The sequence below is a fragment of the Drosophila virilis genome, chromosome 5 (assembly GCF_030788295.1).
Source record: "Drosophila virilis strain 15010-1051.87 chromosome 5, Dvir_AGI_RSII-ME, whole genome shotgun sequence".
Lineage (NCBI taxonomy): Eukaryota > Metazoa > Arthropoda > Insecta > Diptera > Drosophilidae > Drosophila > Drosophila virilis.
In genome coordinates this window covers 13,761,627-13,782,010 of record NC_091547.1, presented here as the reverse complement: position 1 = coordinate 13,782,010, position 20,384 = coordinate 13,761,627, and the positions used below count along the sequence as shown (strand labels likewise).

The 20,384-nt window shown below is 43.9% G+C and overlaps 5 protein-coding genes across 8 annotated transcripts; all 5 read left to right on the top strand.

Annotated features, from left to right (window-relative positions):
- The first annotated feature begins 1,155 nt into the window (after window positions 1-1,155).
- On the top strand, window positions 1,156-3,990 carry LOC6626383 (uncharacterized). The gene is made up of 3 exons (XM_002050021.4): window positions 1,156-1,277; window positions 2,784-3,185; window positions 3,238-3,990. The coding sequence occupies exons 1-3, from the start codon at window positions 1,268-1,270 to the stop codon at window positions 3,714-3,716; spliced, it is 891 nt and encodes a 296-aa protein (XP_002050057.1). The 5' UTR covers window positions 1,156-1,267; the 3' UTR covers window positions 3,717-3,990.
- Window positions 3,991-5,304: 1,314 nt separating this feature from the next.
- Window positions 5,305-6,749, top strand: Cht9 (Chitinase 9). Its single transcript, XM_002050022.4, has 4 exons — window positions 5,305-5,436; window positions 5,502-5,943; window positions 6,003-6,211; window positions 6,267-6,749. Exons 1-4 carry the CDS (start codon window positions 5,376-5,378, stop codon window positions 6,659-6,661), a joined length of 1,107 nt encoding a protein of 368 aa, XP_002050058.1. The 5' UTR covers window positions 5,305-5,375; the 3' UTR covers window positions 6,662-6,749.
- A 2,067-nt stretch (window positions 6,750-8,816) lies between these two features.
- On the top strand, window positions 8,817-10,556 carry Cht4 (Chitinase 4). Its single transcript, XM_002050023.4, has 5 exons — window positions 8,817-8,942; window positions 9,013-9,189; window positions 9,256-9,526; window positions 9,584-9,792; window positions 9,855-10,556. Exons 1-5 carry the CDS (start codon window positions 8,879-8,881, stop codon window positions 10,526-10,528), a joined length of 1,395 nt encoding a protein of 464 aa, XP_002050059.1. The 5' UTR covers window positions 8,817-8,878; the 3' UTR covers window positions 10,529-10,556.
- A 487-nt stretch (window positions 10,557-11,043) lies between these two features.
- Window positions 11,044-18,161, top strand: ana3 (anastral spindle 3). Of its 3 annotated transcripts, none has more exons than XM_070209780.1 (4): window positions 11,044-11,867; window positions 11,937-14,959; window positions 15,429-17,469; window positions 17,562-17,736. In XM_070209780.1, the coding sequence occupies exons 1-4, from the start codon at window positions 11,426-11,428 to the stop codon at window positions 17,597-17,599; spliced, it is 5,544 nt and encodes a 1,847-aa protein (XP_070065881.1). In that variant the 5' UTR covers window positions 11,044-11,425; the 3' UTR covers window positions 17,600-17,736. The 3 variants fall into 3 exon arrangements, with proteins under 3 accessions (XP_070065881.1, XP_015029893.1, XP_002050060.1); XM_015174407.3 differs by having other exon boundaries at window positions 11,046-11,360; window positions 11,425-11,867; window positions 15,429-18,161; XM_002050024.4 differs by having other exon boundaries at window positions 11,046-11,867; window positions 15,429-18,161.
- A 151-nt stretch (window positions 18,162-18,312) lies between these two features.
- On the top strand, window positions 18,313-20,124 carry LOC6625983 (uncharacterized). 2 transcript variants are annotated; one of them, XM_032436761.2, is made up of 4 exons: window positions 18,313-18,717; window positions 18,937-19,209; window positions 19,279-19,709; window positions 19,803-20,124. In XM_032436761.2, the coding sequence occupies exons 1-4, from the start codon at window positions 18,587-18,589 to the stop codon at window positions 19,973-19,975; spliced, it is 1,008 nt and encodes a 335-aa protein (XP_032292652.1). In that variant the 5' UTR covers window positions 18,313-18,586; the 3' UTR covers window positions 19,976-20,124. The 2 variants fall into 2 exon arrangements, with proteins under 2 accessions (XP_032292652.1, XP_002050061.3); XM_002050025.4 differs by having other exon boundaries at window positions 19,279-20,124.
- The last annotated feature ends 260 nt before the right edge of the window (window positions 20,125-20,384 follow it).

The window sequence follows — 20,384 nt, the reverse complement described above, 5'->3', positions numbered from 1 at the left end:
TTTAGATGTAATCCATTTAGAGATCCGTCCGCGTCACTTTCATTACAAGCTGAGTCAATAAATGCATCCGTTTATTTGTTTAATGCAAGTTAAACACTTCGATTCCCTTCTACTTGTTGGATCCGACCGGATCTAGTCAGTATATCATATGCCTTCCATATTTACGATCGATTGAGAACTTTTGCACCCCGTTCAAAATTGCAGATTATCTGAATGCTCCAATTTAAGCAAAAAATCTGTTTGAGTAAGAGGAATATTGTTAGAATATATAGGATAGCATCGAATATATGGCATTAAATATAGATCATATGTATATATGTATACTTTACTCTCTGACAAAACAGAAATATACCCTTTTTTTTGATGAATGAGGTATTTCTCCAACGAGTTCTTTGAAAGTTTTCCAGAAGTCTTTTATGTCTTTCGCCATAGCCATGACGTGATCATTAGAGTTTATATCATCATAGTTGGCATGACAAATATAATAAAGTCGGCATATGACGGCATATGAGTTGATATATTTAATATCTAAGAGTGTTGCGAATTCAAATGCTGCCCGTCAACAGAAGCTTTTCAAACTTCGCTTCAGCTTTATAGTTTGCGGTGTAAGCACATGAGTGTGCGTGTTTGTTTATGAATGTGAGAAATGTATGTATGTAAAATTTATAACATTTGAGCTTGTGACTTACAAAGTTGTGTATACCCTGCCACAAGGCATTACAATTTCGTTACACGATATGTCTGTAGGCCTATAGGCGGATATTTCTACAGCTTAGGCAATAATATATTTTATATTTATTTTGCCTTAATGTAATCAAAACTCGCATGTTTGTTGAAAGCATTTCATTTCTTGGTACGGGCACACTCTTTTCAACAAAATAGTTTTACGTGTTGCCAAGCCTGTGGTAAAAGTTTTGTGCTTACCGCTTTTGCATAACGATTCAAAAGTAGAGCTTTAACAGTTAGCACAATTGGATATACATATGCATGTGAGTTCTCAGCGGTCTTACATACATATGTAATTGGGTACAGTCTGACCAGCATCGAATAGACTAAGATCCCCTCGATGCCCGATCCAATACATGTTCGTATTGTTACTGTACTTCGCAACGGAAAGCTCGCGTGACAACTCGGAGCTTTTTGCCATGCCTCTGTGTGGCTCTCTGGCTAAGCAGGTGTTTACCTCGCAAGTGAAATTTTTCGCTGCGCCAGTTTGTATCAGAATCTCAGACAGCGAACAACGTCGAGTCCAAATAAAAAAGCAACCATGCCAATTGGTGAGTCGTGAGTGGTCCGAGTGAATTTAATAGATAGTGGAATAAGAATAAAAGATTGACCTCAAATTATTGTGGCCTGACACGAGTGCATTTGCTTTAATATTATTCCACGACCCAATAAAGCCGGCTGCGACAGCTCGCTCTCTCTCTCTATCGCTCACTCTCTCTTTCGCTCTCTCTGTGTGTAATTTGGTTAGTTTTTGGCCGGTGTCCAATAAGAAAAGAATAAAAAGAATAACAGAAAATTATGTTAAAAGTTTACGATATTTGTCAAAGTTTTCTATAATATGGCTATGCTTTTTATAGGGGCGTTGCCCTCAATAACAATAAAAAAAGTTATGCTGGTCACTTAGGAAAGGTGAAAAAAAACCGTTAGGCAGACAGATCTCTGTTAGTTTAAAGCAATTCAAAATTGCGAATCCCAACAGTGCATTGGTAAATAAAAAATATAGAAGTTTTGCACGAAAAGCGTTGACTCAATTTATATAAGACATCTTTCTTATCTCCACTTTGAACTTTGACAATAATCAATACGAAGCAGAAATTGGCCGAAGGTTGACCTCGAGGTGCAGCCAAATGATGTCATTCTCGACAACAGTTGCTGTGATGTGAAATTTGAGCAAACATTTTTCATTCCACAAACAGATACAATCGCATACTACACACAGATTGATGAGCATACTTTGAATGCCAACAGCTTTTAGACTAAGCGTGTGTGTGTATGTAAATCCGTGCACATAGATATAGATTCATTTCTAGCAGAGAACCCGCTAAATACCTACTTTTTGTATGAATACAAACTATAAGTAAATAAGTAGATACACCTAAATGTATCTATGAGCGGATTACTTTGTACCAGATCTCACAGAGCTGGGCTCAATCTAGAGCCGGGCTCTCAGCGGAATGAGTAATCGCTTGGGTCTAGAAAATGCTTTGACGCCGGCACCATTCAAAATGACATCATGCGAATCAAATGCGTCGTTTTTCTAAACACAAACAATGTCAAAAAAACAAATTCTAGAATGCGTCACTCGAGACTGGTTGACTAGCAGATACCCTGTAGATAGCCTCTTTAGCCAGTTATTTATCAAAATTGAATGACATGGAGGTTGTTATAATCAACATTAAATATTAGATTTCTTTGTTAAGAAAGTGCCACTCAAGACTGATTGACTGGGAGATACCCTGTAGGTAACTATTATAGCCAGATATTTATCTAAAATGGAATGATGTGGAATCTATTATTATAACTATTTTGATTATTAAATATAAAATTTGTTTGTGAGGAATGCGTCACTCAAGACTTACTGACTGGTAGATACCCTGTAGGTAGCTATAATAGCCAGATATTTATCTAAAATTGAATACTATGGACGATATTATTGTAGCTATTTTAATTATTAAATATTCGATTTAAATATTTTTGGGTTCGACTAATTTAATTGTTTACCTTTTAACAATTAATCCTGCTTGCCTCCATATTAAAATATTACTTTTGTTTTGTAGAAGTCAACACACCCGATAAATTGGAATACCAATTCTTCCCGGCCAGCGGCGGAGTCTTCACCTTTAAGGTGCGCTCTGCTAAGGATGCCCATATCGCGCTCACCCCTAGCCCCCAGGGAAGCCCTCCCATCTACGAGATTTTCTTGGGCGGATGGGAGAACAGCAAGTCTGTTATTCGCAAGGATGGCCAAAAACCAGATGTGGTCGAGGTGCCAACACCGGGCATTCTGAACGCCGGCGAGTTCCGTGGCTTCTGGGTGCGCTGGTACGACAATGTCATCACCGTGGGTCATGAGGGCGACGCTGCCGCCTTCCTGTCCTACGATGCGGGAGCTCTGTTTCCAGTTAACTATGTTGGCATCTGCACGGGCTGGGGTGCCAGCGGCACCTGGCTGATAGATGGTAGGTGCATAATTATTTTGTATTGATTTCTTATCAACTCTGAATTCTGCAGATGCCGCACCCTCGGCGCCCGCTATGGGCTTCGCTCCGCCCACTGGCAGCGGAGCCGGTTGCTGGGTAGCCGCCGCCAACGGCGAGGTTCCGGCAAACGCCATGCAGGGCGGCTTCGATAGCAGCGAGCAGCTGTACATTGCGCGCGCTCGTCACGAGGGCGATCTCATTCCCGGCAAGCTGCATCCTTCGCATGGCGTCACCTATGTTGCCTGGGGCGGCGGTGAACACGGCCACAACGAGTACGAGGTCCTCTGCGCCGGCGGCGGCCAATGGCTGCCCGTCGAGGCTGGCAACATTCCACCCAACGCTGTGCCCGCCGGTGAGACATCCGAGGGCGAGCCTCTCTTCATTGGACGCGCCACCCACGACGGCACAGTCACAGTGGGCAAGGTGCAGCCATCGCACGGCTGCTGCTACATACCCTATGCCGGCGAGGAGCTGGCCTACAAGGAGTTCGAGATTTACGTCTCCAACTGAATCATCAATTGGAACAGCCCAAATGTATTTAATAGTCAACCTGTGCATCGTAGATGCCTTGAGACGCACGCACTGAAATTTCGAATATGCAACTTCCGCTTTTTTCAACGCTTGGCAGCTTAATATATTTTGTTTTTTATTTATTTTCTGTCAATTATATAAATATTTTTTTTATTGTTGATGAATCTCGAATCAAATAGCGGTTAATAATGTTTTCTATTGTAACTTTTGCACAATTAACCTGAAATGTTAATAAACTTAAAGTTTAAGAATACGTTAGTATTTCAAAAAGTATTATTCCTTTCAGTCAATCTGCTTTTGTTTATTGTTTATCATATTGTTTATATGGAAAGTTTAATATCGGACATTAAAACCGATAATAAACAAAAAAGTTGCAGCCTAGAGAGCATGGATTTTCCCCAATCCCGGCAGATCTACATGAACTACGCTTTCTAAATGTGTTCTAGGCTAGGTTTTCATTCTTCTTCTTTGAAGCTGATTGGTCTGCCTGAACGCATGTCGGGCTATCTCAGGGAAGTTGTCTTGGTCCACTTCTATTTGTTGCATCCGTTTTTCCGATTATCTTTTATTTGCCAATGAACTTAAAATATTTAAAAGCATTTCGTCTTACAACTTGTCTGAATGAGAAGACATAACCAGATACAATTAAATTCAGCTTTCGTCCTACTCCAAGTACTTACTCGTAAGTCTGAAACTTTAGGGCTCGCTCGACAAACTCAGCTTTGAATACTTTCGTAAAATGGCATTTGCGGAAAATTCACTCCTTAAAGAAACGAAGAACCGAACCAGACAAAGTCCACTAAAGCCTGCTAATTAGTTAAATTTCATTAGGTTATACGTGCACATGTACGAGGGAACGCCTACTGTCTCAAAGAGCTGAATATCACTTCCGTATTCCAAATAATTATCTCTTAATTACCTTAGTCTTTATACCCTCTGCCCAAGTATGTGTATAACGGGTAGAGTTGGGAAAGGATTCTGGGAGCACTTAAAGCAAATAGTTCAAAGTAAAATAGAGTTAGGCCGACTAGCAGTTAGAAAGTATCAGCTCCTTAAGATAATAAATATGGTTGCTTTAGTCGGAGGTGACCGACTAAGAAATACCCTATGCCTTTCTTCCGCCTGCGCCACACTTTTGGATATTTAATGTTGACTAATTTCATAGCATTTAAATTGAAAAATATATTGCATATAAATAATAAAAAATAAATAAAATACCAAATTTCTAGCTTTTAAGTTTCTAAGATTAACGGGATTTATATATAATACTCTATCCTGGAGATGCCTCTTCTTCTTGTTGCATGCATTTTTACAAAATTAACATATAATTTTTTTACCAATTTCCAATGGATTCAGCGTATAAGCTGAGATTGTAAAACCGATCGAAAGAAAAGGTTTGCATGAATTACTTCTGAAATAATTGATATCTTAAGATAATGTGGTGTTTATTGTTTTGGTTGAAGAGGAGGGTTCGCATAAAGAAATCTCAAATATATTATACTCATGCTGATATTGTGTTGCCTATTCAGTAAGAAGTGGCCACATAAATAAGTCAAGCGCGTAATTGAAAGAGTGATAAGGAATTTTGTATAAAAGTAGCAGCACCTGCAAAAAAGGGAACAGTCTGAATTAGCCAAAATGGGCAAGCTAATAGCTCTTCTCGTCATTCTCAGTCTTAGTGCTCTCATTACGGGCGAGCGTAAGTGTAGATTACGGAAAAGTGTCAAATACGCTGATTACCTGAGCACTTTTATTGTCTTATAGGCATTGTCAATTGCTATTGGGGCACGTGGGCGAATTACCGGAGTGGCAATGGCAAATTCGATGTATCCAACATCGATGCCAACTTGTGCACGCATCTGAGCTATTCGTTCTTTGGCATCAACGATAATGGCGAGATTCAGTCGCTGGATACGTGGCTGGACTATGATTTGGGCTTCATCAACCAGGCCATTGGCCTGAAGAGCCAGAATCACAACCTCAAGGTGCTGGCTGTGGTTGGTGGCTGGAACGAAGGATCTGCCAAGTACTCATCCATGGCCGGCGACTGGAATAAGCGTCAGAACTTTATTAACTCTGCTCTCAATCTGCTGCGCAACCATGGCTTCGATGGCCTGGACCTGGACTGGGAGTACCCCAACCAACGGGGTGGCAAATGGGAAGACCGCTCCAACTTTGTTACCTTGCTGAGGGAAATCAAGGAAGCGTATGTATCCGCCAAGTGATCCATTGGTCCGCATCGACTTTAATTTGGTTAATGTCTAGCTTCGCACCCTACGGCTACGAGCTGGGCATTGCTGTGGGCGCGGGCGAGTCCATCGCCAGCAGCTCCTACGAAATCGCAAACATTGCTCAGCAGGTGAACTTCATTAACGTAATGACCTATGATTTTGCCATGGCCTCGGATGGCCAGACTGGCTTCAATGCCCCACAGTGGGCCATCGAGAACTCCATCAATTATTGGCTCAACCAAGGTAATTGGTTAATGCGACAGTTTTTTGTTTCTGTTGATTTCACACCAATCCCTAGGTGCACCTGCCAATAAACTTGTGCTTGGAATTGGCTTGTATGGACGCACTTTCCAGCTATCGGACCCCTCTCAAAATTGGCCAGGAGCTCCATGCCGAGGCGTGGGCGGTGCAGGTCCCTTCACCGGCGACGGTGGCTATTTGGGCTATAATGAGATTTGCCTGAACAACTGGCAGACGGTCTTCGACAATAATAATGCTGCTCCCTATGCCTTTTCCGGAGATCAATGGGTCAGCTTTGACAATGTTCTCAGTGTACAGTGGAAAATGGACTTTGCCCTGTCCAAGAACTTGGCCGGAGCTATGGTGTGGTCTATAGAGACGGACGACTTCCGTGGCCACTGCGGCGAGTCATACCCCCTTCTGAAGACCATCAACCGAAAGTTGCGTTGGTAATTTTAATCGCAAAAATAATTGTTGTATATTTTGTATACACACATTACATTATAAAAATGTAAATAATAATAAACCTGAAAACGACTAAGCTGGCAAGCTTCTGCTTCTCTTGATCACTTTATCCATGGTTTACTCAAATAATTTTTCAACATGGGCTTCTCAAATTAAGTTACTCAAACAATATCGTCCCAGTCGAGTGTGCTCTTCTAGCAGATAGTTGGCATTTGTGTTACCAGCCTAGAAATACGATAAAAATAAACCTATTCAGATACAGGTAAGAGGTCTCGAGAGTGTCGAGAGTGCTCTTCTGGACGATACCTGGCAACCTGCTGTCGAGAGCCCTTGCGTACTTAAGTCTGATTAATATTTGTTGATAGCGATAGATAATAGATAATTAGTTAATTATATTATTTTGGCAGTTTTTTTGCTTGTTGCTGTTTGTTATTTATGTAAGCTACACAGACGTTGTAATTGCAAATAAAAATTTCTAAGAAATGGTTATAATGCAGGAAGAAGCGAAGCTTCTCCGACTCCATAAAGTATACATATTCTTGAGCTGGTAGATCTGGTGTCATGTCTGTCTATTTTCTGTTTGTACAAACTTGTGCATTTTGTAAAAAATCTCACCTAGACAGCTGCGTGGCAGGGGCAGTATCTGTTAGGCTTCCCTTAGCTTACATCTAAAGAGCTTGTGAGCTAACTCAGGCTGCAAACATACCTAAAGTGATAGCCATGTTTATTTAGAATTCATAGAAGCCGACAGCAACAAAGCTGACAGATGACACAGGCTGCAGTTTGGGTAAAGAGAGTGTGTGTACGCCCGTGGCAACTTGCAAACTCACTTTGAAGGTGAGGCCTTGTCACCTGGCCAGACCGAAAGTCTAGTGGTCCGAGCATAAACAGGTCATTGACTAATAGATGATTGAGTAACAGATGATACGGAACCTCTTTTCCAAGCAATTTAAGCCAAATTCATCTAGTCCTTAAACTTAAACAACTATCTGTTGCAAGCAGACCCAAGGCAACACAACGTGCCTAATGTGGCCTAATATTTCGGCAGCCACTGTAGCCTAAGCTAGCCTTACTTTTTAGCCAAAAAATAAAGTTTGCATTTGAAAAGCGTATTTTTAAAAATTTCATTTTCATTTAATTTGACATTTGTTTGCGTTTATCAAAGCATGTGAACTCAGCCTTATCAAGATACTTTTTCCGTACATTGTATGATTGGAAGAAAAGGAAAGATACAATGATATTTTATATTCTTTTGATTTCTCTTTGCGCAGCCCGCTTAGTATGAAGATGTCAGTCAAGAGTTAAAGTGCTGTGGTTAAAAGTAATATACATTCCGATTCCGTAAAGTATATACCCTTTTTGTAAGCTGTGTCAATCGGGGGTTATCCCAAAAGAATTCTAAATAATATTTATATTTTTGCTTACGACTGAAATGGGCTAAACTATATTCTATATATACGCAAGTTAATACCTCGGAAACGGACTAAGGTAGCCAAAGTGAGAAATATTCATATATGCGATTTTGTAGAAATTATTACAAGCCTCATCTTTTCGGGTTTCAGAAGGACCAATATCTAAAATAATAAGTACAAGGCTCTGAAAATCTCTGAGATCGACAGACGGGCTGGCATGGCTAGATCGACTCGGTAATTGATGCTGGTCAAAAAATATATATATGGAGAAGACATCTACTGCACGTTAGTAACTTTGTTGGCTAGTGTAATTTTTTTTTTTGTTAATAATATTGCTAGCAATAAATAAGTGCTAGCTTTTGGGGGTCGACATGCCGCTGTATCATGCAGATAACTTTATAGAATGCTAAATATAATGAAAGCACGACAAAGGTACTTAGGCCAGTTTCCTTTTCGATTAATCTCAATAGGTATATGGATTCCATTAAAATACAGCTCGAGTACAAGTGGACATTGGCAAGGCGCACTTGAGTAGAGAGTATGAGTCAAAATTTAATTTAGTATACGCATATTGAAGTGCGAAATATAGGAGGAGCGCTTTTGTAATCTAGATTATCCATCAGATGCAATATATTAGGAGATTGTTTTTCATGGTGTCAACGTTGACTCCGCCCGCAGATGGCAAATGTTATCTACGCAGTTCCCAGTAGATTGTCGTTTATGGATCTGATAAGCAAAGCGAGTGCACGACCTATAAAAGAAACGACAAACTGAACCCAGAGCTAGTGTAAGCATGAAGTTATTCGCGTGCTTGGTATTTTCATTGATTTGTTTGGGTCAGCTGGCCTCCAGCGACAGTAAGTGCGAGTGGCTCCTGCTGAGAGCCCGTTTGTCATCGGTCGTTATTGATCTGGGCGTGTCTTGCAGAGATAATCAACTGTTATTGGGGCACATGGGCCAACTATCGTCCGGGAGATGGAAAATTTGAACCCTCCAACATAGATCCTTCACTGTGCACGCACATTAGCTACACGTTCTTCGGCATCAGCGACTCGGGCGAGTTCAAGTCCCTGGACACATGGCTGGACATGGATGATGGTCTGGGTGAGTACCTGAACAATTCCGAATATTTGTCAATCCGTTTGAGTGAACTTTGCCATTATTTTGTAGGTTTCATCAGCAAGACAATTGCCTTGAAACAGGTGAATCCTAAGCTGAAAATTTTAGCTGTGGTGGGCGGCTGGAATGAAGGCTCCACCAAATACTCGGCAATGGCTGCTGATCCAGCAAAAAGGGCAACCTTCATTTCCACCACATTGTCCTTCATCCAGCAATACGGCTTCGATGGCCTGGACTTAGACTGGGAATATCCTGGACAACGCGGCGGCAATGATGCGGATCGAGCCAACTTCGTTACGCTTCTGCGGGAAATTAAGGAATCGTAAGTGGAATTATGAGCTACAAAAAAAAATGGTGTATTAACATCATGATGGTACAGATTTGATCCGCACGGCCTGGAATTGGGCATTGCTGTGGGTGCCTCTGAAGCCTCTGCGACCATTTCCTATGACATTCCGGCAATTTCTCAGCATTTAACATTCATTAATGTGATGACCTATGACTTCCACATGGCACTAGATGGCTATTTGGGCTTCAATGCTCCACTGCCAGAGGTGGAAAAGTCTATCGACTACTGGCTGCAGCAGGGTAAGTGACTTATCCCACAGTTTTCATCGAATATACTCATGTATCAATAATTTTTTGTCTAGGTGCGCCGGCTGAGAAGCTCATACTGGGCATTGGCTTCTATGGACACAGTTACCAGATGGTGGACAGCTCCCAAAACCAGCCGGGCGCAGCCTGCATTGGACCCGGTAACGAAGGTGTCTATACGCGCGAGAAAGGCTTCCTGGGCTACCATGAAATTTGCCAAAACAACTGGCAGACTGTATTTGATGGCGAGAGTAAAGCTCCATACGCTTTCCAAGGCGATCAGTGGATTGGCTACGACAACGTTGAAAGTATTGAACTGAAGATGCAATTGGTAGCGTCACGAAATTTGGGCGGCGCTATGACCTGGTCCATTGAGACCGATGACTTCCGTGGCCTCTGCGGAGAGGCATACCCCTTGCTGAAGACCATGAACAGAGCCTTAGGAGTCGATGTGGGTAACGGCGGTGGTGGCGGCGGCGGTGGCAGTGTGACTCCGGCACCTACACCCAGCCCGGCACCTACACCTAGCCCGACTCCAGGAGGTGGCGGTGGAGGTGGTTCCAACGAGAGTTGTTCAACCGATGGCTACTTCCTGCACAGCAGCGACTGCAGTCGCTACTATCAGTGTGTAGATGGCATTCGCTATGACTTCCAATGCGGAGGCGGACTTTATTTCGACGTTAGCTCATTGAACTGTAACTGGGCCTCCGAAGTATACTGCCCATACTAAACCTTCAAAAATAAAGCAGAAATCGTAAAAAGTATGACTTTTAATTGCATATTTATAAGACTATTTTAATATATAGAAACTGTCTTAAATCTATATTCTATATATAACAAATTATCTAACTTATAACTAAAAAAAAAAGGGTTTTCTGACTAACTAACCGCTGATGGTTTTTTGGTATGAAAAACATCTAAGACAATAAAAATCTTTGCCATTGAACAGTAAAGAAAAACTTTATATGGCCTGAGCGTCGAATAAACAAGTGAGAAATCGCCGGTTCAAACAATAATAATTATATACTATTTAATTTAAAAATGTATTTATTTAATTATTTATTATTCGCAAACTAAAACAAAAATAACTTTAAAAAGAGAAGAAAATCGATATTAAATTAAAAATTTTCTTTATTTTGTCAAACATTCAAATTTAACATAATCTTTGAATTTTACGTTACCTTGGTATTTGGGTAATTTCTGATTAATTCAAACAGAAACGGTTTGAAGTAGGTCAAAAAGTGCAAGTAATCGTTCCTTTATAGAGCTATTTTATTTATTTCTGTCGCAAAGGTTTTTCGTTCAAGCAATTGACGTGTTAAAGTATTTTCAAATAATTACTGGCTCATTCCATCAAGTTAACATTTAGGACTGCGTTTTGCGCAACATGAACGCATAATGCGCAATGTTAAACAACAGCACTGTTATACTCAAAAAGGCAACGGCGTCAAAAAATAATTGGTGGCTTCTCAGTACGCGCGAAAGCTGACGACGCTTTAAAATTTTGTTCGTAAATTGCAATTAGTTTATTAATTTAAATAAAATAGCAATAAAAAAAACGCGTAAGTGAATAGAAAAGTATATGTTTGTGTCAAGAACGTGAAGTGATAACAGATGCATTATCAGAATGTCATCGTCCACATCATCCAGACTGACGCTCTCGCTGGGAGATCAGCAACTTGCCAAATTGACCAATGAATCGCCTGAAATTCGCATGCGCGCATTGGAGCAGGTTGAAACGCGATTCATACGTTGCCTGCAACATGGCGAGAAGATCAATTTCAAGCCGGTGCTGCTGCTCAAGCAACTTATACGCTGGTTCGGCTACACGCCACTGACAGCCGCAGATCGCGTACTGGCACTAATGTTGGAGCTGATGCGGTCAGATTACAGCGATGCGGTTGTGCGCAAGATTCCATGCCAGCGCTTGGAAGCTGAGCTGGAAAAGATTCGGAAAATACTGCAGTGCCTGCAGTCAACACGCGCCATGGAACTGCTGGACAATCTAAACAGTTTGGTAATTGCCTTGTATAAAGAAACCAACCTCAGTCCAGGCAAAAACAGTTCAGGTACGGCTGTTACATATGGCATCTAAATCTTATTCATTCGTGCGTGCGTGTGTGTGTGTGTGTTTTCAGGCGAATCACAGTGCAGCATTGGCGAAATGGAATTGTTTTCGATTGAAAGTTTTAACATAAGCCCCGAAGACTATGAGCCGGCCTGGTCGTGTGCTAGCGTGGACGATTTGGCCACAATGAAGACCATGGTGGACACCCTTACCATTGACAGCGATCTGCAGCTCCAAGAGAATATAACCAATCTACAAGTCAAACTATGGGACTACCCAGTTGAACAGTTGTGCCAGCCGCCACATATATTACTCCAGCTGCTGCACGTGCAGCAGCTGCAAGCTGGAGCAACCCTTCTGCACGTAAACCGGGCGCTTCTTACTTTTGTAAAGCTGCTGCAGCGTCGCCTTCGAATCCGCAACAAATCACTCGACTACGCTTTTAGCGTTAAGGCACAAGCAGAAATGCCGCAGCAGTTACGCGTTTCCAGTGTCTTGGCTCTGATACTAAATGGCTGCTTGGAGTTACTTGGGCCGCCGTTGCTGGAGCACTGCAATCACAATTGGCACCTGATCGAGCTGAGCGTTGAGGTAATAAAAACTTTTGGTCAAATCGCTGAGCCCATACCGGAAAATATCGTGCAGCGACTGGCCATGATTGTGCCCAAGCTAATAAGATATTGCGTCAGCTTAGATGTGGCTAATGTTAGCGAAACACCCAGCTTGGTAAAAAAGCTGATGATACCACGCTTGGAATCGCTGATATTTAACGGATTGCTCCTGGATGTCATAACGCTGAGTTTGTCGGAGAATGGGACCATCGACAAGCCTACCGCCCGGACGTTGCTACAGCCCCTAATCCTGGACAGTTCATACTTGTCCTGTGTGCCCATGCGTATGCACGAATTGTGTAATCTTTGTGGCGTGATTTGCACTGAGGCTGCGCCTGAGGAGCAGCAAATGCTGCGCCTTAAACAAGCTTACAGCTTGGCGCTGGCTCAGTTGGTGGCGGAAACAAAACTGCCGCCCATGGAGTTGCTGCAAGAGCAGCGTCAAATGTGTCTCGTACTCTTGCTGCTGGGTAGCGAATCCTTGATGAAACAGCTCATTCAGGCAATCATAAAATGCACCAGCTTCTATATAGCCAAGCCTGAACTGCGCCAGGAGGCGGAGTCCCTGCTGCACACCTTGTTCGATCTACCAGACGAACGACTCCGCAGTTGTGCCCTGCGACTGCTGAAGCAGCCCGTTGTTGAGCATTTTCACGCCTTCATGAACAGCAGTAACTACCTGATGGGCTGTACCAACACTGAGTTAGCTAAACGCCATATTCTTGGTCTGCCCATGAGCTCACAACTGCTGCGCAAGCTGCTCGTGCAGGGCTGGCTTCCTGGACAGTCGCTGCAGCTGCAGCAGTGGTGCATTGACTTTTTAATAATGGTAGTGGGACTCGCTAAGCTGGTCTCGTGTAAGGACTTTAATGAAATATTCAAGATTGTGATGCCTGTGGTGCCACTTCTCGTGTGTCGCGCCATCAACCAACCACAGCTGCAGCATATGCTTTGGGAGCTGTTTGATCCGGATAGCGAATATCTGGAACCGCCACAAGCTCTGCGCGGCAATGTCTGTTACTTGTTTCATCCGGACGCAAAGTTTCGCAAGGATGCCATAGGACGGGTCGCCTACATCCTGGTCTGGCAAGATCATCAGCACAAATACAGACCCGCCATGGATAAGCTGTGTTTGGATTTTATTGGCCACGACGTGTGCGCCATACAGCCGCCCGTTAACTACTACAATTTTTTTTGTGAGCGCTCGAATTTGCCATATTCACGCAGCCTAAATACGCTGCTGCGCCTGCTGGAGACGCCCGACCTGAAGCCGAGCATACGCAAATCTACGCTGATTCAGCTAAATGTCATACTACACAATTGGGAGGCCGTGGAATCGTTTACCACTTGTGACGGCGCCTACGTGCTCTGTTTGAAAGCCCTGCACGATCCGCTGCTGCGAGATAGGAGCGGAGGAAATGAAGAGACCGAAACACTGCTACCAGCGGTGAGTATACTGCTGAGGGTACTTTTTCGTAGCGAACGGTTTCGTCATGAGTTCAAAGACAACGCAGAAATGCTGGTCTGTCTCTTGCGCTGCCTTTTTCTAATGCCTCACGAGACGCAGCTGCGCGCCGAAGTGAGTATTTGCATATTCCAACTGCTCTTTCACGAGCACATGACGGCCAATGATGCAAGCCTCAAGCTGGACGTTGACCTCTCTGCTATGGTTGTGCCGGTTAGCTACGAACTGGATAGCACCATACCGCCCACGGCTGCCACTGAAGGCGTAGCGCTGCAGCGGCATTTGTTAGTGAAGCACTTTGATAACAATGCAGCCATGGAAGCTCAGCATTGGCGCCTATTTATGGCGCACCGGATTTGCGGCTCGCCGGAGGATCTGACGTTGTCTGGGGTCCGTGAACTGGACATTAGAGAGACACTGAAACTAAAGCCAGCTGACTTGGCACTGGTCCATGCGTCGCTCGTGCACCTGCAGGTGCAGAACCAACTCATCGCAGCCAACAATTGTAGCAGCCACGAAACTTTACACCAACTGGTTGCAAGCATTCAGCTGTTCTTGGTGCTCCTGCGCGGCGACATGCTGCCCGCTCAGTGTAGCAACCTATGGATGCTTATGCATAAGTATCTGCGGCTCACCCCCGGCAATGAGGCGGATATGCAGCTGTACATGGAATTATTGGAGCTATGCCTGAGCTGTTTGCGCCATCGTTTGCCGGAGGTACTGGCTGGCTTAAGCAATGCCCTCGAAACCGACCCTCATCACAGTTTCATGGTGATCCTACGCGATGGCAACGTCTCCTTAAAGCTTCTGCACTTGGTCACAGACTGTCTGGTACATCTATTGCGCTGGCATCGCCAACAGAACAACAGCACGTGGCATGGCAAACTCTTCGAGGAGCTAAGCACCCTGGCTCGCACCCATTTTGAGGAACGCAAACTACAACATGTGCGCTGTGTTCTTTCCGTCCTGCGGCACCTAAGCGAGCGGCCGTTGCAATTGGATAACGCGAAGTTACAGGTAAGTCGATATTTTACTTAAAATAGATAGAATTTTGATGACTCTTTGAATGTGACACCGAAGGCATTTCGCCACACCCACTTCCGCCCCCACAAATTGCAAAAATCAGCTCACCAAATTTTGGTTTTTGGGCTCTCGTGTAGTGTACATTGATGCAACATTAGAAATAACTCCTTAAATTGCATGAAGATAGATATAATACCTTCAAAGTATGAATACCTTGGGCCACAAACCAAAAATGATATCGTACAGGAGATTGTGGAGAACATTTCGTTAAATTCTTAATAATTGTATGAGGGACATTAGATTGATAGTGCTTGCTCAACTAAACGAAAGAATAGCCAAAGTTTAAATACCCTTGCAAACATATTGCTTGCAGCTTTTCATACATATGAGAAGAATATTGAAGCACGTAATTGCTAAGGTCGCTGGGGATATTTTTCAAAACAGAACTCTTAACCATTTGCAGGCCTATTATCAGCATTATGTGCAGCTATCGAGTAACCTGCGGACGACCACGCAAACGGGCGCCCAGTGGCAACGCGACTGTCTGCTCATCATTTGTCAGTTGCAGACGCAGACCAAGCTACTGGGTCCAGCGATTTGCAAGTATCCTAGTGGCAACAAGGTTCTACGCTATCTCCTGGGTCTGTGCGGCCACTCCGACACAGAGGTGCGCACTCTGGCCTGGGTGGCGATGGCGAATTGGATCAAGAGTGCCGGCAACAGCATGACCAGCATTTTGCTTGACTTTCATGATTTTCTGCCAGGTGGCCTGGCTGCCTGTTGCCTCAGCACGATGCTGGACAACCACGAGGCGTTGCTGGTGCGTGAGCTGGCGGGTCGAGTTTTCGAGTTGATAATCCCACACATTGGCGCGACTGCTTGCAGCGAGTTGCTGATGTATCATTCGTTCCTTAAGCACGCTCACGCGGCACTTGTCGCGCTGCAGCTGTCCTTGGATAAAAGGCAAGACACCAAGAAACCCGAAGCAAATAGCTCATTCGAATTAATTAGTTGCTGTGTAAGCATATGTGTCACGCAGGTTGCGCTGGAGCCCAGCTGGTGTTCCATATTATGCAATCACGCGTTCTTCAATGGCCTCAGCGATTTGATGAAGATGAGCACGCCGGGCAAACCATACTCCAGTGTCTATCTGGAGCTATGTGCCGGACAAATCTGTAAGCTGTATGCGATGTGTTACCAATACAATTTTCAGTTCCTGCAGCGCAGTATATGCCGCGATCCTGTGCTGCTCAAGAGCTATGTCTCGTTAATTAACGATGTGCTCGACCAGAAGGTGGTGCCGGAAAACCAGCTCGTCCAAATGCTTAAATTGTTAATGGTATTTTGTAAGGATAAAAACGCGTACGACTTTCTGTGCGAAAAGTTTAAGACACATCCGGAGCTGCTGTTCGATCTACTGCTTTATGGCCTAAATCAGATCCTCATCCATCGAGCAGTTCAGCGATACACTCTGTTAGCACTCTCGCTACTGCTGATAAAGGCGCAGGATGCAGCTGAGGAACACAACTTATTAAGGGTATTTGAAGCGTATGTCGAAGAAACACACACAAGTGATGAAGAAAAGGAGGAGGAAGATGACACGGACACAGATACCGACAGCGATGACAAGGAAAACAGCACAAATGCTTTGAATAAACAACTGAAGATATTGAGTTTAAAGCCCTTGGCAAGGCAAAACTTGCCTACGACAAATTCGAAACAATTAGCACCCGCCCCTGGTCAGTCCAAGGAATTCACCAACGCTGCTGTTTTGCTTTACCACAGTCTTGACCAGCTGTTCGAGCTACACTATCCGGCCAAGACGTACAGCTTCTTGCAGGCCCCCTCTAAAAGTCATGTGCAAATCTGCGAAGTGTTGGGCAATCTGCTAAAGCAGTCGGCCTGGGCGGCGGACGCTGCGCGACACTTCAAGCTACTGGAACGCGTTATACACCTGCTGGAGACGTTCCTCGACGATGCGAGTGTTGGCAATGCCACAGTCTATGTGCGGCGCGTCGGGGCCCACAAGTCGCGTGATATCATTAACAATCTGCTGGTGCTGCTCAACATGCTAATGCACTGGCAAAATACGCCGCACGCGGTCATAACGGATCCAGTGATGGCCGCCAGAGTTGTGAGAGTTCTGGTACGTTTATGGCCCTGGCTATCGCATTCGGCTGTATTGAAACACATGACTGTGCGACTGACCACGTTGCTTACGGAACATTCCTTTGAGATGTGTAAACAGACCTCGCAGGTGCTGTCGAGCCAGTCGCACTCGCTGCTGCAGCTGATGGTGCGCGTGGCGGATCACGAGTCAACCAAAAAAGAGGGATCCGGTGCCAAGCCCGACTTCGCCAAGTGCAGCTCGGATTCAATTATTGATGCTGCACTGCGTGTTATGATCAACTGTTGCTCTTGCGCCGAGGGACGTCTGAGCCTGGGAAAGATGCGTGTGCTGGACATGTTTGACACGATTATGCCAGCTAGCAACAGCAATGCGGGCAGAGTAAAGTCAGACATTTTGCTTGCCTGGCTAGCCTTTTGGGAGGTCTTCTCCAGATACGAGCTGGGCTACAAGATTTGTCACTTACAGGCGCTTCTCAATCTGGTTCGTCGCTCTCCGCCACTTAGCAAGATGCGCATGCGCTGCCTTCGCATTATACGCAACATGTGCTTCAGCAACCACAACCGCATGCTGCTGGTCAACATGGCCGGGTTTCCAGACTTCCTACGGGATATAGTGTCACAGCCGGTACAGGACCGCAGTGGTGGAGGTGATACAAACGTCGACTCGTATGTGGAGCACCATCTGGTGGTCTTGTGCCTGTGGAAGCTATTCGGCTTCAGCGCCAAATGCAAGGCCATGCTGCGCGGCACCAAATTACACAAGCAATTAACAATGCTTTGGGATCATCTGGTGGCTATGGAAACGGAACGTCCAAACCAATTCAAGATATTGCCTTTTGCTGCCGAACTAAAGGATTTGCTCGCGAAGCTTTTTGAATCGCTTCAACCATAATCCAATTAAGCATTTTATATATTGGTGTTATCTTATTTCGTATTATTTGTTAACAATATTTTATTATTGGTTGCATGTAAACTGTTTTGCATAGATGCTTCTTTAAGAAGCTTTTCTGAGTATCTCATTGTCAACTAAACTAAGCAAGGCAATAAATATTTAACTTACAAATTAGATCTATGTTAGGCTTCTTCAGAAGAACATTTAAATAACTGCTTTCTGGCCAAGTCAAGTTTATCATATTTACTAACTTTTTATATTTCCCTGCTTATAGCAGCTGCTTTGTCAGCTGTTGTGTATATTATCCTTAAGAAATTGATATGTTATGATTTAGATTAAATTAAATTCCCGTTAGGTGTACAATGTGGGTACGCAATTATGAAGGAGTATCTACTAGAAGAGAATACTCTGTAAAAACATTCTGCTCTTGCAGTTCCTAGTATATATGTACATACATCCCAAAGGCTGCGCCTACTTTGTGGGTATAAAAGCAAGTCGGTTGCAATTAATTCGACCAGACCCCAGAACGAAACAGAGTAACGCATACTTGTGTATATAAATAATCCATAATCATTTTCGTTCAGTTCATTTGAATTCAAATGGCATTTGTTTCTGTTTCGGACTTTGAGCAGAAGGCGCGTGTAGAGCTTGAGAAAAATGCTCTTGATTATTACAAAAGTGGGGCTGGGGAGCAGCTTACTCTTCGATTAAACCGAGAGGCATTTCAAAGGTTCGTATTAGGTATGAAGCCCTTTTTTGATCGGAGTCCACGGAGATAGACACCACAAATAGTCTTTGATGCAAGGCATAGAAAATGAGTAAGGTTAATATTTATTATTTTATATATTGATCATCGGTGGGTTATAGGCGTTCGGTTAGCTTCTCGGACTTTTATGTTCATGTTACAAATTGTAGCAATACTTTTTTATCTTGGTTCATCTGTGGGTAGGTTGCGTCTACGTCCACGTTGCCTGCGTGATGTCTCACAGCTGGAAACTAGCTGCATGATCTTGGGACACCACATCGACTTGCCCCTGGGCATTGCACCCGTGGCCATGCAAAAGATGGCGCATCCTGATGGCGAGGTAGGCAACGCACGAGCTGCCGGCGTGGCCGGTTGCATATTCGTTTTGAGTACTCTCGCGACCACTTCGTTGGAGGATGTGGCCGCCGCGGCCCCTGAGACCTGCAAATGGTTCCAGCTCTACATATACAAGGACCGGTAAGCTTGCCTTTAGTTATATTAGGCACAAACCGACGTAATTTCAGTATTTTGTGATTCCGTTTGCAGTGCACTCACCGAGAGCCTAGTGCGGCGGGCGGAAAATGCGGGTTTCAAGGCTCTTGTTCTGACCGTGGATGCCCCAGTTTTTGGTCAACGTCGCGATGATGTGCGTAACAAATTTAGCCTGCCATCCCATTTGAGTCTGGCCAACTTTCATGGGGAACTGGCCAGCGGCGTGGTATCTGAAATGGGCGGCTCTGGACTCAACGAATATGTGGTTAGCCAATTCGATGCCACTGTCACCTGGCAGGATATCAAGTGGCTCAAACTGCTTACGCACCTACCCATTGTTGTGAAGGGTGTACTTACCGCAGAAGATGCTGAACTGGCGCGCGAGTTCGGCTGTGCCGGCATAATAGTCTCTAATCATGGCGGACGTCAATTGGACTCCACGCCTGCCACAATTGAGGTCCTGCCGGAGATTGTCAAGGCTGTTGGTAAGGATCTAGTTGTTATGCTGGATGGCGGCATTCGGGAGGGCAACGATATTCTTAAGGCTTTGGCTCTTGGTGCCCAAATGGTATTTTTAGGTCGACCTTCAATCTGGGCCCTCGCCTGTGATGGTCAACGAGGCGTCGAGCAACTACTGGAACTTCTTAGAGAAGATTTTAAAATATCAATGGCGTTAACCGGTTGTCGCACATTGGCTGATATCCAGGCAACAATGGTAGTGCCAGAATCGACCTATCGGCGGCTAAAATAATTATTATTATTTGAACATATAGTTAAATTTAAAATATATACTAACTTATTTATTATTGTAACCGATCTGGCTATCCGATGCTGTGTGGTTATTCTCTACTATTAATTATTAACAAAATGTTATTAGTTACATACTAAAACAACTTAAAAGCATCAATGCCTATTTTCGTCAAAGCTACTTCAAGACATTTCTTATGACTAACTAATAATAATCTTCTGTAGGGTATGTTTTAGCTTACTTTTTTAGATTAATAATTTGTGCGTGCACTAGCTTTATACACGAACATACAAAGATACATACAAATGTGCATTTATACACACTCACACACACACACACACACACACTTTCATAATAGCTGATAACTGGCGTTTGGAGCTTAAACTTTTCCACTTGGAGAGGTTTGTGTGAA

Coding starts and splice junctions, on each gene's coding strand:
- Cht4 (XM_002050023.4), top strand. CDS start 8,879: ATGAAGTTATTCGCGTGCTTGGTATTTTCATTGATTTGTTTGGGTCAG. Junction 9,527..9,583: donor CTGCGGGAAATTAAGGAATC/GTAAGTGGAATT, acceptor ATGATGGTACAG/ATTTGATCCGCACGGCCTGG. Junction 9,793..9,854: donor CGACTACTGGCTGCAGCAGG/GTAAGTGACTTA, acceptor TTTTTTGTCTAG/GTGCGCCGGCTGAGAAGCTC.
- LOC6625983 (XM_002050025.4), top strand. CDS start 18,587: ATGGCATTTGTTTCTGTTTCGGACTTTGAGCAGAAGGCGCGTGTAGAG. Junction 18,718..18,936: donor AACCGAGAGGCATTTCAAAG/GTTCGTATTAGG, acceptor ATCTGTGGGTAG/GTTGCGTCTACGTCCACGTT. Junction 19,210..19,278: donor CTCTACATATACAAGGACCG/GTAAGCTTGCCT, acceptor TTCCGTTTGCAG/TGCACTCACCGAGAGCCTAG.
- ana3 (XM_015174407.3), top strand. CDS start 11,426: ATGTCATCGTCCACATCATCCAGACTGACGCTCTCGCTGGGAGATCAG. Junction 11,868..11,936: donor TCCAGGCAAAAACAGTTCAG/GTACGGCTGTTA, acceptor GTGTGTTTTCAG/GCGAATCACAGTGCAGCATT. Junction 14,960..15,428: donor TGGATAACGCGAAGTTACAG/GTAAGTCGATAT, acceptor AACCATTTGCAG/GCCTATTATCAGCATTATGT.
- LOC6626383 (XM_002050021.4), top strand. Junction 3,186..3,237: donor CGGCACCTGGCTGATAGATG/GTAGGTGCATAA, acceptor TGAATTCTGCAG/ATGCCGCACCCTCGGCGCCC.
- Cht9 (XM_002050022.4), top strand. CDS start 5,376: ATGGGCAAGCTAATAGCTCTTCTCGTCATTCTCAGTCTTAGTGCTCTC. Junction 5,437..5,501: donor TGCTCTCATTACGGGCGAGC/GTAAGTGTAGAT, acceptor ATTGTCTTATAG/GCATTGTCAATTGCTATTGG. Junction 5,944..6,002: donor CTGAGGGAAATCAAGGAAGC/GTATGTATCCGC, acceptor GTTAATGTCTAG/CTTCGCACCCTACGGCTACG.